Source organism: Eschrichtius robustus, chromosome 11 (assembly GCF_028021215.1).
Source record: "Eschrichtius robustus isolate mEscRob2 chromosome 11, mEscRob2.pri, whole genome shotgun sequence".
Lineage (NCBI taxonomy): Eukaryota > Metazoa > Chordata > Mammalia > Artiodactyla > Eschrichtiidae > Eschrichtius > Eschrichtius robustus.
Window position 1 is genome coordinate 49815613 of NC_090834.1, and position 18501 is coordinate 49834113.

Consider the following 18501-nt stretch of genomic DNA (forward strand, 5'->3'; position numbering starts at 1 on the left):
TTTAAAGCTTGTAAGGTACTCTAAGTATGTTGTCTTACAGTATATTTTGTTGTGAAAATTAATTACTGCTATCCCTGTTTTTAAAATGGCAAAATTGAAACTGAGTGGCTAATTAACATGCTTGAAGTCATAATGCTAAAATAGTGAATCTAGAATTTGGTTCTGGATCCTTTGGTTATTCTGATGTCACTTCATCCTGTTACAGTACAGTCCTAGCACATGGAAGTGGATTCAGCCATGCATGGGAATGTTGGAAGGAGAGCCTAGAGCAGAATTTTAGTGATTGGTGGAATTAGCATCCCCATCATTACTGTTTGACGCATTTTGGAAATGAATAGCACTTAGGATAGACTGTCAAATAAGTGGAGTCAGAGAAGAGCTCTAATAGGGAGAAATGAACTTTAAAGGAATAGAAAGAACTAAAAACAGACATGCCTTCTCCTCACTGGCCAATCCCAGTCATTCTGGAAGGTATCCAATATAGCAGGGGTCCCCAGTCCTGCTAGACCAGGATTCCTGGCCTAGCAGGACCCAGGCCGCACAACAGGAGGTGAGCGGTGGACGAGCAAGCGAAGCTTCATCTGCCGCTCCCCATCGCTCGCATTACCGCCTGAACCATCCCCCCACCTTTGGTGGGAAAAATTGTCTTTAGGCAAGGATCATACCCTAAAAATAGTAGTCTTCAAAGTAGTAGCATTTTGGTTGGGTAGAAGGCTACTTGGGGAGCATTTATCACTGTAGCAAAAGGGAAATTGGTGAAAGGGTGGTATTGTAAATTGAAGGGAGAAAGGTGGTTAAATTTTCCCTGCTACTTGTCTGGACCATTTAAGATTTGTATTACCTTACCATAACAAACCAAGTGAAAGAAACATTCTTTCAAATTTGAGGAACTCTTCAGATATCCATCCATAGACAGAATGTGGATTTTGAAAATATATGTGATATTATCTATCTACCTAAATACAGATATTTGCATGAAAGAATCAACTGTTTTTATTCTTAGTCTTTTATTATTAGTGTTATTGAAGTTGGTACATAAAAGCAGAACTAAATTAAAACCCACTGAAAGTACTATGTACAATATATGTTGTGTCAAATTAATTGTTTCCAAATTCTCTAGCAGCGGAGATCTGTTTATCAAAATGTCTTGTATTGAGAAATACTTAAAGCCTATATTTAGGGGAAATAAATCCGTAACTAACTGTGTAGAATAAGTTGTGATCCTGTCAACTTTTAATAGAAGAGCTAATCGGTTGATGACTTTTAAACAACTCAAATAACTTTGTTTTGGAATTTAAATAAATGTACCAAATTCCTTCCCTATTCTCCTGCATAGTTCTGAAAAAGTGTTGTTTTTAGATCAACAACAATTTTTAATGGCCAAAGCTTGGATTTTTAGATTCAAACTGGTGTTTTTTTTCTTTAATATTATTGCATAATTTACATGGAATTTTTAAGTTAAAAAAAGTAATATCTTCAATTTTGACATCTTATAAAGCAGATTTTTATCTCGGAAGATATTATGCCTTTCAAGAAAGTCATTTGTCATGAAATTTTCAGCTTTTTTTTTTTATGCTGAGAAATAGGCAAACATGGGTTATAGTGAATTTTATAAGAACAGTTGTATGGTGACGAAATGTGTGAGAATGGAGATCTTTTGTCTGAAATACTCCGAGTGATTATTTTTTCCTGTAGAAACTTAAAGGGTCAAGTTTAAACTTACTAGGAAAAATACTTTGGCTTTAGTTTATTGGGATTTGTTAATAATATATTAATTGCTCACATTTTCCACTTAGCATCATTTCAAAATTTAAAGCCATGTAGGTGGGTTATTGTTTGGTGCTTACTATTTTTGGTTATATCTGTCATTACTGTTTACATCAGTTTGAAAAAAGGTTTTTCAGAAATGGCATTCACTTTGTTACCCACTGGCTTTGAGGGGTCTCTTGATGCCTACTTCATGAACTGTAGTAGATGGCTGGTACCATTTTGACTCACTGAAGATGAACGTATTGCTTTGATTTAATTGTGAAGTGTGTGAATAAATGAGATTCCCACTGTCTCTACTTAACTACGTAAAACTAGAGGCTTTGCAGAATCAACAAGATTGCTGTTCAGCCTGACTTTGGTTTGGTAAGGGTGAAGCACACATAGGTGACGTAGAATGACTGGGATGCCTCCGTACTTCCCTACTATGTGGAAGATGGTAATTAATCATGGTGGTCAGTTCCATAGGCCTCCAAGCCACTGGTGACACCCTACCATTGTTGCTGTTAATTTTTAGAAGTCTCTTTATGCAAGACTCCTGATTATCATGTATAAATAGCAACCTCCCCCAAGCACCTGCCCCCATTCTTCTTAAGGGCTAACAAATCCTTAGCACTTCTCACCATCTGACATGTTTTTGTTCATTTGTTTATTGATTGTCTCTCCCACTAGTATATAAGCTTCATGATGGCAGGAACTTTGTCCACTATTGTATATTTCTAACTCGTAAGACTATTTGGCATATTATAGCATGCAGTGAGTATTGTAGAAGAAATGGGATTTCTGTTTGTTCGTACTGAAGTTTGCAAAGTTGTGGGAAGATGGAATATAAAGATTCTATTGTTCTAATTGCATTGGGGAGATGGAATTTGTGTTTTCTGGGTGAGTAGACTTTGGCACAGAGGCTAACTTCAATTTGTTATTCCCTCTTGTCTAGGCAGATTTAAATTCTTAAGAGAAGCCATTAAAATTCTTTTGGATTCCTACTTTTTAGACATGGGGTTGGCTGTTACTGAATAACATTAACCTAGCTATGGGGAGGACTTTTTGCCTCTTATTCTCTCTTCTTCCCTCTGGATCTTAGAGTGGAGAAATGGACTTTTGTTTCACCTATAACTCTACAAGCATTTATACCATCATATCAACACATGTACAAGGAACCATGCCACACGTTGTGGAAGATAAAAGGAAACAAAAGATTCCTGAATTTGTTTTAAAAAAGCAAAGAATGAATCTTGATCACTTAAAACAAAAATGGTGGGACAGTCAGGTTACAGTTAAGATTATGTTCCTGTTTTTTAAGCAAAAGATATTTTTGGACATAGAGGTGAAAATTTCTAGTATTTCCAATTCCCCAGAGAAGAAACTTGAGAATCATTTGCATAGAGGTTTTTGTTGGGGATGAGAGGACAAAATAGAATGGTATAGCCCTCAGAGAAAGAAAAATGCAAATATACTCGGAGTAGATGGTGATTGTCTATTAATTCCTTAGCTACATGTAGACTTTTTTTTTTTTTTTTAAATTTTATTTATTATTTATTTATTTACTTATGGCTGTGTTGGGTCTTCGTTTCTGTGCGAGGGCTTTCTCCAGTTGCGGCAAGTGGGGGCCATTCTTCATCGCGGTGCGCGGGCCTCTCACTATCGTGGGCTCTCTTGTTGCGGAGCACAGGCTCCAGACGCGCAGGCTCAGTAATTGTGGCTCACGGGCCTAGTTGCTCCGTGGCATGTGGGATCTTCCCAGACCAGGGCTCGAACCCATGTCCCCTGCATTGGCAGGCAGATTCTCAACCGCTGCGCCACCAGGGAAGCCCTACATGTAGACTTTTATTAGGTCACTTATAACTAGAGTGACATATGATTTATATTCCAAACTGGGTCACTTTCAAGAGTGAAAGTATTTGCTATCTGAAGTATATGCTATCTGAATGGAACACTGGGACAACAGGTGTAAACCAGGACTGTTCCAGGAAAATCAGGACACTGATCACCCCTTACTAATAACATACGTTTCTACAGACTTAGTCCCAGTTCTTTGAACCTCTCCACATAATTTTTTTCCTCCTTTAGACAACTCTGATCTGCACTCATAGAGTCTCTCAAGCTTTGGTTCGTTTTTCCTGGTCTCAGTGGAATGAAAGAATTCTTTCCATATTTTCTGCAGCCCTGGACTGTTCTGGTTTACAGCATTGGTGGAGGTAAGTACAGAACTTGTAATGTATTGTTAGTTGACCTTTTATTTTGCTTAGGAAATCAGGTTTTGTGTGTTTCTGATCCCGTGTTCGATTGTTTTTGAGAATCATGGTTACATCTCCTTAACTGGGCTGATGAACTGTTATTAAGTTCCTAGAATGTAGTACAAAGAGAATTTGTAATTTTGGCATTTACTCTTAAATTACTCAATCCGTATTTTGTTTTCTTTTCTCCAGGTGGGATTGTAATTCTGAAACTTCAGATCTTCAAAGAAGGGAAGGAGAACGCCTTGTGCTTATACCATAGACATGTGATTTTTTTTTTTTTTTAAAGTTGGAACACTGTAATGTTTTTATTTTGTTTAAATAAATTTAAATAAATTTTTTTATTCTTATATTAAGTGATGTGTTTGTATTCTATTAAGTAACTTTTTATTGTTACCTTACATTATCTGGTAAATTAAACATTAACACAGAAGTAATAGTTACCTCTGAGGTAGTGCTTACCAAAATGTGATTCTCCTCACCTCTAAGATCTTATTTGGAATCTGGGTTGGGACTAAACTTGTCTAGTTTTGGAAATTACCTGGAATCCTAAGCAGTCTCAAAATTAAGGGGTCTGTTTATAGGTAAGCTTGAACCCATGTCTGTTCTTGCCAGTCCTGTTGTTTCTCTGTACAGTCTCCCATCTAGTGGTAGGAATGCAGAATACACCACAACACCATGGAGAAAGCTTTAGGTTTTCAGAGTTTTTCATATTAAGAATGCTTTTACATAGTAGGCTAAAACATTTTGATAGTGGGGTGGGGGGAAACGACCATTTCACTTGAAAAAGAAGGTAGTGGCAGTGAATTCTGAGAGTATTCCAGGAGTATATGTTTCTCTGTGTAGCGCTTTCATGACTTAAACTTTCTTCTGCTCTTGTTGTAAGACTTTTATGTGTGACAGATTGTTTGGTAAAGAGGCAGATGCATAAATAATAATAGATAATTTTAAGAGACAGGTTGAGCTGATTTGAAGAAGATGTTTGGTGTGTGATTAAAATTTTACGGCAACTACGTGATGATTCCATTAACTAAAACAATTTATTTTGAACTTTTAAAATTAAAGTATGGACAACTCAGCAAACTTGGCTTATGTTAATCTGTGACGTAAGAGCTAAATTTCAGTGAAATATTAATGTAGAGTACCTTAGGGTTGGCTTTGTTTACCTAGTTCCATCTGAATTCTTTCTTCTCTTAGGAATTCTCTTTCTAGTTCTACTTCTTTCTTCTGCTACAGATGTAAAGGAGGTCAATCCTTTCTCTTCTATTGGTTTTTAAAGTGTTCTGAAGGCACCGAACACTTCCTAAATCTCTTGTTTTTAATTCCTCTTTCTAAAAAAATTGATTTCTTTTGGTGGCCTCCATAAGCACCTGAAATTAGCACTGATGGAGGTGTTTTCAGGTTAATATCTTCTTCAAAAAAACTTTGTTTAAAAAAAACAGAAAACCAGGTAATGAGAGAATTTGTGAAGATTTATAGCAGCTTTTCTGTTGAATAGTTTCTAAGGGGGAAAAAAACCTCTCCTTTTACACGGTGATTAAAAAAAAAAACAGTTAAAGAAAAACTTACTACTCAATAACCAGGTTAAAAACTATACTATCATACTATTAATATAAGTATACTAATATATGATTATCAAATTGTAGAGTTATCTTTACATTTCTTAGTTTTCACATGTGAATCCTTAGTCCATTCATTTTGCAGAAAACACGGTGACAGAAATAGCATATCTAGTGCTAGCAGATTGATTTTTCCTACAGCTGCAACTTGTTTTTTTTTTAGTAAGATGGGAGTTTGCCTTACTTTCTTTATGGGTTCTGGAGATTCCTCAAGACTCACCTACCATGGTGAGAGATTGAGCTTGTATTCAAAATATTGGCCTACCTCTGCAAGAGTGGCTGCCGAATTTCCAGCTGTTACACCATGCAACTCTTGTACCACGTCTTCCTCACATCCTTGAGGAAATAAAGGAACATGTCAGTGCTGTCCTTTCAACCATTGATCATAGTATGCTCCAAAGGGTCTGGAATGAATTACAGTACAGGATTGGTGTTTGCTGTGTGACACGAGAGGTGCTTACTGAAATTTGTGAAATTATGGAAATAACAGTGATATAGTTCTGTTACATACTGGTTTTAACTACACGTTCATATGTAACTTAATTGCTGAGTAATTTTGAAAGTGTTCAATTCTTTTTGCATCATCCCATATTTGGGCAAATACACTATATATCAGAAAATGTAGTATTATCTGTGACTTTAAAAAATGAAATCTTACTCTGCATTGTTCTTTAACGTGTTTTTTTTTAAAATAAATCTATTTATTTATTTATTTTTGGCTGCGTTGGGTCTTTGTTACTGTGCACGGGCTTTCTCTAGTTGTGGCAAGTTGGGGCTACTCTTTGTTGCAGTGCGTGGGCTTCTCCTTGCGGTGGCTTCTCTTGTTGCAGAGCACAGGCTCTAGGCACGGGGTTGTCAGTAGTTGTGGCATGCGGGCTTAGTTGATCTGCGGCATGTGGGATCTTCCTGGGCCAGGGCTCGAACCCGTGTCCCCTGCATTGGCAGGTGGATTCTTAACCACTGTGCCACCAGGGAAGTCCCTTTAACGTGGTTTTGATATAATATACTGTGAGCGTTTTCCCCACTCAGCTTTTCTTGCCATGTATTCGTTGGACTCATACTATTTCACTGTCAGACTGCTGCCATTTAATGAACTATTGCTCCATTATTGGACGTGTCCACTCACTTTGTGACTTAGGTATCCTAGCGTCATAGTACTTTTATCAAAGCCTTTTAGATACCTTTGTCACTTCTTTTTAGTACTTTGAATGCTCCTTTCTCTCCTCTTTTCAAATTAATTCAATCCTTATTACTTGTACTGAGCATTCTATATTTTATGAGTCTTTCCCTAGTTTTAATTTTAACATGCAACTAAAATGTTGGTTAGATTTATTTCTTAAGGTATAAATCAGTCTGTGAAGACTGTATTTTTGAGTGAATTCTAGTGGAAGTTATGTGAAGTGTAACATGTTTCTCACAGAGGATCCCACAAACTTTAAAGATAAAATTGTAACAGTTACATCTTAATTTGGACTGTGTTTTGTGACCCCTTACACAAAAAATTGAATGGAGTAAGATATAAGACTGTTCATTTTGTTTCCCAGACATCTTTTGGCTGAGGTCTGATTTCAGCTTGCATGTTTTCTAAATACTTTCAAACTTTTGCAAAGTGAAAAAAATTGTGCCAATACTTTATAGCAAAAGTTCAGAAACTGTTTTCTTTATCCTCTAGTTACTGGATATTTGGTGAATATTTTTTCTTTTTATTTGTACTCCTACCCAGGAGAAATTTCAGAGATCTGATCAGTGAAGGAACATTTGATGAACCACTTAATTTGCCTTCCAAACTGAGTGTGTCTCCAGTTTTCTGGATGGTTGACGGAATCAGTCTTATGTTACTAAAATCAATTATGAAAGCAGTTGCAAAAAGAGTATCTTTCGAAGTGATTTTGAAAGAGACAATGATATGTGGCTAAATGATTATATATATATATATATATAAATTTTTTTATTTTAAAGACGAGTTTTAGGCAATCTCATAGTCTTAGGCATAGTTTTGATATAGCCTAGAGAGTGCCTGTTTAGATGGAAACTTGAGACCTCTACGTTCTGCTAATGGTGCATGCCACTGGCTGGGTTGCCTGACTTGCTGTGGAAGTCAGCCCCAAGTCCTGTAAGTTTCTAAAGTTGGTGAACTTTGCCTGGGGAGGTCTATACAGACGTGTGGCCCATTCTACGAATATGGCTGTAAGATTAATGAAACCATCTGGTAACTAGTTACTTCTGAATTTTTGTACTTTGCTGAACATTTTCCCTTGAATACAAAATTTTTTTTTTGCATTTCACTACTTTTCTTTCTGTTTTTTGTTTTTAGTTAGCTAGAAATTTAAAACTTGCATTAAATTGGCTGGTTGGGTATTCACTTCATATATGTTTTCAAGCACCCTTATCTTTTACAAAAATTTAATTCTATTAATAAATCTGTTATATTTAGTAGTGAGCTCCTGTGACCTTACCTATGGGTAAGCACCTAACCTGTGTTAATACAATTAACATTTATTTTATCTACCCCAGACCTTGTTTGTTGGAGAGGCATATTAAATAATAAAAGTGAGAACATTTTTTTAATATAGTAGGGATTGGTTCCTTCTGCTGTCTCTGTATGGAAAAATGCTCTTCCTTTCCATAGTGGGCCTATTTTCTCCCTGCCCTTAAATACTAGAAATCCTCATGAATTCTCACCTACCTAAAGCAGAGAACCTATATGCCATATAGTAGTTATTTTTTTGAGTATAGGGTTTAGGATTTGTTACTAATGTAATATTAAAGAAGGTTTTGCAGTTTTTAATATTCTTAAGGTAAATAGCTAAAAGAAAATATGAGTTTCTACTTTGGAAGCCTTTTGATTGGTAAAGGAAGTTTAATACCAAGTTTGTGCTTTTTAAGAAATGTAATCTGGATTGAGAATGAGAAAAGCAGTAGCTATCAAGATTCCCATGATATGCTTGACTTTTGTTTGAAACAATTTGCTTTTGGTTAGTCAGAGGTGGGGAAAACATTTTCCTTCCTGAGTTGTTGGAGCTCAGACTTAAAAGCATTTTCAGGTTACTACTATAGTAGAAACATTGTTCAGAGGAAAAATTACACCTGGAGAAAATGACTGGTTCAGTTAAAGTACTATGGGGAAGTGTGTTCTGCAGAGTTTGTATAACCCGTGCAGTATTTTTTCTCCCAGTAATGTTTGTATATCTTTGGTTTTGCTTTTGGTCTACTGTGAATTCATACATGAACTCTTATCTCATTTTTCCTGTTATATGTGAAGTGTTACATTTCAGCTTCTGGAGTTTTCCTTCAGTTTTTATGTGGTCATTTCTAAAGCATACTATATAGTTCTCATAGCATTACGATAAACCATTATTTGTTAGATCCCCTTTAACTTGAAATTGAAAATTTTCACATGCGATGGGCTCAGGTTTGTTTTTCAACTTTTTGGGAACAGCAGGTTGTGCAAAGAGTTGTGGATCGTTGGTTTAGTCTACGTAAAAAATACCATTTTGGATGGTCCTGTTACGACTGTCCTTGTGCATACTAAAATAAGTGTATTTATTCAAAAAGTATGGGTGACCACTGTATGCGTTGCACTATTCTAGGCCTTTGGGGATACAGCAGAGAACATAATAGAGCCCTACCTACATGGAACTTATACTTTAATTGGGAGAGAAAGACATTAAACAAATTAAAATGAGTTAGGTGATGATAAGTGCTTTGGAGAGAAATAAAGCAGAGTAAGAGGGTATAGTGAGGGTATGGAGGTAGAGGAGTGCCCTTAAGGCTTTATTACTTTTTATAAATATTTAGAGATGTTCTTCTGATGGATGACATTTGAGCAAAGATCTATAGGAATAAAGCCAGGGAGTAAGAGAAGTGTGGATATCTGGGAGAAGAGTATTCTAGGCAGAAGGAACAGAAGTACTGAGCTCCTGAGGTAAGGGTACTTGGCTTGTGGGAGGCATTGCAAAGGAGACATTAGTGTAACTGAAGCAGAGCGCTGCAGAGAGGAGAGCTGATCACAAAGGGAATATAGCATAGATAGAATATATATATTCTAATATACAAAATACTGTAGTTGTTGAAACTGAAATCTATACTTTTGGCTTCATTTAGGAGCAGGCTCTATCTGACTAATCTAGCAGTTTACTTACCTCCCTGATTAAGAGTATGGAAATTACTAACAAAAGTGTTTGCAGGTTCCTTTTAAAATCTCTCATTCTAGAAGAAGAGAATGATGTGGAAGTAAATAATGAAAATGTAGAATTATGTACCAGCTTTAGTGTCTGTTTGGCGGGTGCCTTAGTCTGTGGAGGAGAAGATTTCACAAAGGAAAAGACGTCATTCATTTTGAAGAATGAGCAAGAATGGAAGGATTTGGTTGTGTAACAGCAAGGTACATTACGGAACACCGGAAGGTGGTTCTGTGTTGGAAGCTAAGGTTCAAGAAGGAGGGTATGGACAAAGATGAAATGTATGCCAATCCTGTAAGCAGTTGGGACATAATTGAGGTTAGGCAGTGACAGTCAGTGTTGTGTTACAGGTCATTTTATGGCCAGTTCAGAGAATGTTTGGAAGTGTGGCGTGGGTAAGACCCCAAATTAGGTATCGTTAGAAGTGAAGAGACCAGTCCAGCATTTTCTCAGTGGGGACAGTGTTGGGTGGGGTAATTTTTAATTGTGGAGTGTTAATTGTGCATTGCATGACAGTCTCCCTCATCCTTGACATTAAATGCCAGTAAAACTCCTCAGCGTGATAATCACTCTCCCCAGTTTCTGAATGCTTCCGGAAGTGGTGACCTCTAGTTAAGGAAAAATAGGATCTGAACTCTGGCTTTGGCAGTGATAACGGGATGGAGAGGAGAAGGTGGGATTGCTAGAGGTTTAAGAGACTTGGTTACTGATTGGCTCTAGGGAGTGTTTATAAACACACACACACAGGTAGGAGCACCTTTGGGCAAGTATTGTGACAAGAAATTTTGTGACATTCAATTTTGGAAACTGAAATAAGATTCTGAGGAGTAAAATGACTATTGATGTCATTGTGAGAAAGTATATTTAAGAACTGAATAGCTTATCAAGGTAGTTTCTAGAAGGATATAGAAAAATATAGATATATAAGGATAAGTCCATGGGAAAAAAGGAAGCTAGAAATATAACTTCTTATAAAGTTCAGAACTTGACCACTGTGCTTGAAGTTTTAAAGGATTCAGAATGAGCAAGACATGGATAGGTCTTGCCCCCAGTAAATTATATTTTGAGAGAGACAGAAAATTTATCTTCGGGAATAAGGCAAGTACAATATATTCAGTGCCATAGGACAGGTATAAAGTACTATTCAAGAAGTTTCAGAGAAGGCAGAGGTCAAATTATAAAATACCAGAAGTAAAATATCAGAAGCTGAGCCATACAGACCAAGTTGAATGTACTATTTAATTTTTGTTGCAGGTAGTCTCAGTTGTGAAAACCTTGTGTCATTCTCCTGTTCCATGGGCATTCTGTTTGACTCTTTTGTTCTTTGTTCTTCAGGCATTGTGGGCCAGGGTAACTGCGTATCTAAAATGCATCTGCTTATCTAAAATGCATTTGCTTATCAAATGTTACTTTGTATAGTAATTAGACCTTTCAGAACAAACATTTTTGAAAGATTATAAGCAGATAAATGATCATAGTTACATTGGTGTTTCTTACTAGCAATCATGGCCAAGTTAGGTCGCTTGAATTCATATTTAATCATTAGGTACTAAAGGTTAAAAGTGGACAAAACTGCTGATGAGTCACAGATAACTAATTTTTTCCCCTTTATGGTAGTTATAACTGAGGTATTTATACACTTTGTTTTATGCATACTTTAAAAGTAAAACAACTCATTTCTTGGTCTTCCTCTTCATTAAGTCTCTAAATCGGACCATATTTTGTATTTTCTTCATTGAATTTGCCAGTAATATCTCTGAAGCAGATTGGAGGTGAAACTCTGAGGTATATTAACTTTTTTTTTCAGTTTTGGTGCGAAAACAATTGTATATTAGATGATTTTATGGTAATGCTTTCCAATTATTTATATTTTAAAATATAAAATTAGAACTTACATTGTTTTAACTGTTCAGAGTAATAATCGAGTAGAATTCCTGGATCATTTCTTTGGAAATTTATTGCATTGAGAAACTTACAGTTCATTTTCAGTTTTGTTTGTCAGTGTTAGCTAGTTGATATCAAGTGAAAACTGAGCTAACTCAGTAGAACTGAAGGGAGAAAAGAATGAGAATTATTTTATATAAACAAACTGAGAACCCTATCCACTCACAGACCACATATCTGCTCTTTCTATTAGTGCAAACATAGAATTCTAGGGGCGGATATTAATGAAGGTGTTTGAACTTCAGCTTGTTTATGCTTCCATATGTATGAATTTTTAAACTTTTTTTTTAAATGTAGGAATGAATAATATTAGTATTGTAACTCTGAAGGTTTATGAGTAGTAAGAGAACTGAAAGTGTTACTCAAGGCCTTGAAATGGTTCCTTTTGAGATAAATAAAATACATCAGGGTGAAAGGAGTTTGATTTACTTTCTGGTATTATTGATCAATTGTGTGATATTAATCAATGCCCTGTTTACTTCTCAGGTAGAAGTACTGTCTCAATTGTTCTCTTGAGAGATTCTTAACAACTTCTGCAAACTATCCATTGTTGCTCCACTCTTTTTAGATCTTTACCCTATTAGTATGCAGATCTAGCATTAAAAATAAATGAAAGCCAGAGTAAATTAATCTTTTTTTTTTATTGCAGACTTAATTCAGTGCACAAATGAGATGAATGTGAACATCCCGCAGTTGGCAGACAGTTTATTTGAAAGAACTACTAACAGTAGTTGGGTGGTGGTCTTCAAATCTCTCATTACAACTCATCATTTGATGGTGTATGGAAATGAGGTAAGCAGTATTTTTGGTTAACAAGTATACTGGGGAGTTGACTGATTCAGCTTGTTTCTCTCACTGACACTTCAGAAATGGCTATAGCAACTGAATAATATAGGTAAAAAGGGCAAGGTGCTTATACAGAAATATAACTGTAGACCCTACACTTTGAGGAAAGATGGCCTTTAAGTCAGAAAGCAGAAAATGGGTCAGAGCACAGGGCACTTTCAGTAATGAGATCAAGAAGCAAAGATTAATGCCTAGAAATGGGTTCTGTAAGCATCACTGATTTTTGCAGGCCTTTGTGTATAGATTGTATGTTCGTCTATTTTCATTTGCTTTTTTATCATAGCCCAATCAGATTTCTGTCTGATCTGATGTAGTTGTCTATAGGCGCTCTTTGCCTAGTTCAAGGCTGTGATATTAAGGACTAAGGTGGCATTTTGCTGAGGAGACTGATTGAAGAATGCCTTCTTCAGCAGAGAGTTGTGTCTGAAGCCTTTGTTTCCCAAAAAAGGGTAACAAATAAGATGCATAAGCTTTTGCAATTTAATGTTTGGAGAGAATCATCTTGTTTTCCATGACAGCTAATTTTTGAGTTCTTACCTTAGGTGATTTTCCCAGCCTAGTATACTTGTAAAATTGTGTCAAAAGGAATATTTTAAATTGTGTTAAAAGAAAATTTGAATGGAACTAGATAAATTTAGTACCTTGGTATGTGCCTTAGAAAAATGCAGACCACTGGTTGCTGGGGGATAGCTCCCACAGAGATGGGGAGGGACTTTATTCATTGGTATCAGATTTATAAACATGACTTTCTGACATCCATCACTTTACTCATTATTTTGGGTTTTTCAGTCATGAGACTCTGCTGTTATCTTTGACAGATACCAAAGAGAACATCATTAGAGTTCAGAATTAAAGCAGAAATTTACCCATAACTCTTACATTGCAACAGATCTGTTTGCATGTTTTGGTGTTCCTTTCTGGTCCTGTCCAAAGTATTTTTTATAGCTATAATCATAATTTATATAAAATATTATATTTAACCTTTTTTATATATCACACCATAGGAAGCATCTCCATGTTCTATGTTCTTTCTATTTATCGTCATTAATGACTACATAATTGATCATATAGTCCATCATTTTCTTAATTCTTCTCTTTCCTGGAAATTTAGTTTTCTGATGATTCACTGTTACAGTACAACATTGAATGATTTTATTTGTAGTTCTTAAGTTTTAAAAATTAGTTCCAGAAGCGTTACCTGAAATATGATTACTTAGGTAACAGACGTGACCATTTTTAGGACATATGTTACTCAGTTGCTTTCTCATTCATTATAAGCAGTATATAGAGTCAATAGAAAAATTTGGATATCCTAGCCTCCGTGTAACTTGAAGCATTTTGATCTTAACTAGGATATTAGTTTCTATTTTTATCAGGAATGTGTTTGTCTAAGATCATGATCATTTATTCAGAAGAATTTCAGGCTTGTATGTATTTTTTACCTTTTTAAAAAATATATATAGTTTATTCTTTAAAAAGAAAAAGCCACAAATATAACCAACTACAATGCTGGTTAAAGAGGCACACTATCAGTGGTGACTTTCAGAGGTAAATAAGGTGATATAATACCAGAAGCAAAAACTTTATAAAGGCAAAAAACCCAGAAAGTTGACTGTCATTCCTTACAGTTGACTGACAGAAAGAGAAAAGTAGCATTTCAGTAGTGGTTTTCAGATAAACTCTAGTTTCCCTTCAGCAGCTAAGAGAAATCCAATGCTCTGCTCTTTTTTTGGTGCTAGTTTGTACAACCCTCAGGTTTTTGCATTGGCAGGTGTTATTAGTCTGTGAGAGAGTATGCATAGGATTTCACTACGCTATGGTGTTTCAAATTACACAGAACAATGGTTCTCAAATAGGGCAAGGGCGGAGAGTGATTTTCATCCCCAAGGGACGTTGCTCATAACTGGAGGGGATGCTACTGGCGTGCTAAACATCCTATAATGCACAGGACAGGCCCCCACAAAAAAGAATGATCAGAACTTATAAAAAATCGTAGAGTGTAATATTTTCTTAGGATATTTTAACACCTTTTTGAAACAGGTTGTTTTAGGATAAATGATGAAGCAGGAGTCTTTGATTTACAAATTATTTTTCAAAATCCTGGTTTGTTTGGTGTGACCTCTGATGAACAAGATTGAGTCAGAGAAGTGATGGTGTACATAAAATTGATAATAACCCTCTGCATACATTTACAAAAAAGTAATCCTTTTAAAGGAAATCGAAAGGAGTTTCTTTAGCTATTTTAGAGGTTGTATGTAAAGGGAAGCTAAGGTAGTGTTCTGTGGTAAGCACTTTGGAGAGGGTTTTGACAGTATTTTGAGAAAATGAACTTTCATACACATACTGACCCAACAATTCAACCCTAAGTATATATCATGAGAAACTCTTGTATGTTTGCAGGTGGGAGACCAGTACAAAGATGTCAATGAAACATTGTTTTTTTTTTTAAACGTTTCTTCTTTAATTAATTAATTTATTTATATTTATTTTTGGCTGTGTTGGGTCTTCGTTTCTGTGCGAGGGCTTTCTCCAGTTGCGGCGAGCGGGGGCCACTCTTCATCGCGGTGCGCGGGCCTCTCTCTGTCGCGGCCTCTCTTGTTGCGGAGCACAGGCTCCAGACGCGCAGGCTCAGTAGTTGTGGCTCACGGGCTTAGTTGCTCCGCGGCATGTGGGATCTTCCCAGACCAGGGCTCGAACCCGTGTCCCCTGCATTGGCAGGCAGATTCTTAACCACTGCGCCACCAGGGAAGCCCGAAACATTGTTAATAATAATGAAATTGCAAAGAATTTAAATATCCATATAGAAATGGATACATAATGATATAGTAGTTCATTTAAATGCTCAAACATTGTTTAAAATGAATGAACTAGATGTACATGTATTAAATGGATAATACTTGGGAAGACGTTGTTAAAAATCACATTGGAAAAGAATAAGTACAGTATGGTATTTCTGTAAATTTAAAATAGAAAGCAAAATTAGGTACAGTTTATAGATACTTATATATGTGGTAAAATTGTAAAAACATTTGTGGGAATGATGTAAACCTACTTCAGAAAAGTCATTGCCTCGGAAGAGGGAGGGAGGGAAGGGAATGGTTTTGAAGGCGTGTGTCTTTAGTAGTCTGTAATTTGATTCTGTAAGGGGTCTGAAGTGATTATGGTAATGTGTTTAATCTGGACAGTGGGTAAGAGGATGTCTGTAATATTATACTCCAGTATGATTACAGATATTTTGTTTTTTAAAAAAAAGTCATAAAAATTTTTGAGTCACCAGGTATCTGTGTAAAATAAAGGCACCATCTGAGTATGATTAACTGTAGCCATAATATGCTATATAGTAAAGCCAAAAATTACTGCTTCTAGTTTAAAAGTGCCTGTTTCCTTTTATTTTAACTTTAATACCATAGCTGTGGGCATTAGACTTTAATAAATTCCTGCATGCTAGTGAAAAATATATTTTACGTTTTTAGGAGGATTGAGGATGATAAATTTAAACTAGGTAAGATTAATGGAATGTGTTAACCACGACTTTCTCCCCTAATTCTCAAATTAGAGTTTCTTAGATGGCAGTACTATTTGACATAATTTGTTTTTGTTTTTTTTTCCCCAGCGTTTTATTCAGTATTTGGCTTCAAGAAACACGTTGTTTAACTTAAGCAATTTTTTGGATAAAAGTGGATTGCAAGGTAAAAACAACTTATTCATTATAGAAAATCAAGAGTGACCCCATTTGAGGATTACTGCAGAGTTGAACTCTTTCCTTTAGAACATGTGCTATGGAGGAATCTCATGTTTTAGTGAGGGTTGTAGGGAAGGAAAAACTGTATTTTCATGTGAAGATAAAGATGGACTTCACTACTTGACACCCAGAGCTTTTTGAAAAGTAGCATAAGGTAGCAGTTTGAGAGCATGGGTTCTGGAACTGGACTGCCTGCATTCAAATCCCATCTCTAACACTTACCAACTGCATAAACTTGAGCAAGTTACTTCAACTCTCTGCATCTGTTAAATCAGGAATAATGATAGCACCCACCCTGTAGGATTATCATGAGGCTTAACCTAGTTATACACGTAAAGTGCCTAGAATGATGCCTGGCAAATAGGAAACACTATGTAAGTATCTGCTTTCATTGCTGTTGTTCTTATTATTTTATGCTTTATTCCAAGAAATGTGGTTGGGAATATCATACATTTTAGTAGCAAAGGTAAGCATAATGTGTTATTCAGATGAATTGTTCATTGATACTTACCTGTTATTTATTTTACTTTTAATTCAGTAACTTGAAATTGCTGTAATCTGGTATTCTCACCCTCCGTGTACATTCTGTCTTAATGGGATCTGTTATACTTAGTTCCAGAACTAGGGTGTTAGCATTATAGAATGTTAGCTCTAGGAAGAGCCTCACAAAGGACATACTAAGACCGTACTAAGACATACTAAAGGAATACTCAGCAATAAGGTTCAACTGGGAAGTATCTTCAGAGATCTGTGAGATGTGTGCTGCGCTTTGAAAGATGGGTGAGAACATGGAGTTGGCTTAAGCAAAGGTACACAGATGGACGTGGATGTGAAAGAGAAAGAGCATGGGGTATTTAAGATTTATAGAGCAAATGAATGTGAATAGAACGTAGGATGAGGTATTAGAGAACATGTAGTGACAGGTAGCCCTCAAGAAGCTGTTTGGGGCCAAAACCATGCACAAAAGATTTTGATATAGTTGGGATTTTGAAATGCAGCGAGAAACCATCAAACTTTTTTGAGTTGAGGGAGGAGGAGAGAGGGAGTGTGTGTTATAAAGAAAGCACCATAGCACAGTGCAGGTTGGATTCGAGTGAATAAAGTCTTAAAGACCTTAAGACTGCTCTGGTCATGATTTTGGTCATCTAGTGGAGAGTTAGTGAGGGCCTGAATTGTGGCTTTTGTGGCAATAAAAAGCAATGGAATTTAGTGACTAACTGTGTTTGTGTTTAGGAACTGTCCGGTTCAATACTTGTTTACTTTTGGCAGATGGAAGTATTAATTAGAATGAATTGAATACCCAGTCTTCCAGAGATTCTGGAAGGTCAGTAATCTATACATAGGACCAAGTGTTACAAGGTTGATTTTACTTTAATGGGAGATATAATGCCTTAAATAGTTAAGGAAAAGAAAAATGAAGCAGTGGAATCCCTTTTTCAAATCAAATCTTAAATAGAAGCTAGATATATATAACAGATGAAACTGGAGCTGCTATGTTTTCCGGAACATGGAAAAAACTCTGCCTGCTCATCTTTTTGTTTCTACTTTCCCCCTTATTCAGTTCATTTGAACTATAAGAGTCTGTGGAAAGCAATATGCAAACCACTACTCTAGAGCAGAAAATATGCATATGTCCAAGTGGGTTTTTTGTGTCTTATTAGCTACTGATTTTCTACTTTCTTAAGATGGAAATTAAGCACTTCTAGTGATAAGGTTTTAAGGCTTTCATTCCTTTTATGTAGAGAACAGTTTTTAGGCCTTTTATTTAAAGCTCATATTCTAAAGAGATCATAAAGGTAAGACTGAAATGGTAGTTAAAAGTATATAATTCAGTGGTGTTTTTGTAGTTTTGATTGCTGATGTATTTTGTTGGGTGGAGTCTGGTATATTTTCTTAAATATATACTGGGTGTATATAATATAAACTTCCAATCTGGTGAGTGAGATAGACACTGTGTACATGTAATAGCTTTGAGCTGTACTTGGAGTAAGAATAATAATGGGAGCACAAAGAGTTCAGGGAAAGTTTCAGAGATTGAGCCTTGAAGGATAAGAGAGATTTCTCGCATTAGCAAGGATGGAGTAGAGTGGATTAGAGGGAACAATATTAACTAAAGAGCTGAAGAATGTGAATATGTAACACCTTATAAAATGCACCAGTAGCTA

The 18501-nt window shown here is 36.0% G+C and overlaps 1 protein-coding gene across 10 annotated transcripts in view; it reads left to right on the plus strand.

The window, feature by feature from the left end:
- Positions 1-18501, plus strand: part of PICALM (phosphatidylinositol binding clathrin assembly protein) — a 106835-nt gene that overhangs the window by 20032 nt on the left and 68302 nt on the right. For all 10 annotated transcript variants that reach the window (XM_068556744.1, XM_068556746.1, XM_068556743.1 and 7 more), the window contains exons 2-3: positions 12398-12540; positions 16208-16283. In XM_068556744.1, the coding sequence (XP_068412845.1) occupies positions 12398-12540; positions 16208-16283 (219 nt within the window). The remainder of the gene's footprint in view (positions 1-12397; positions 12541-16207; positions 16284-18501) is intronic.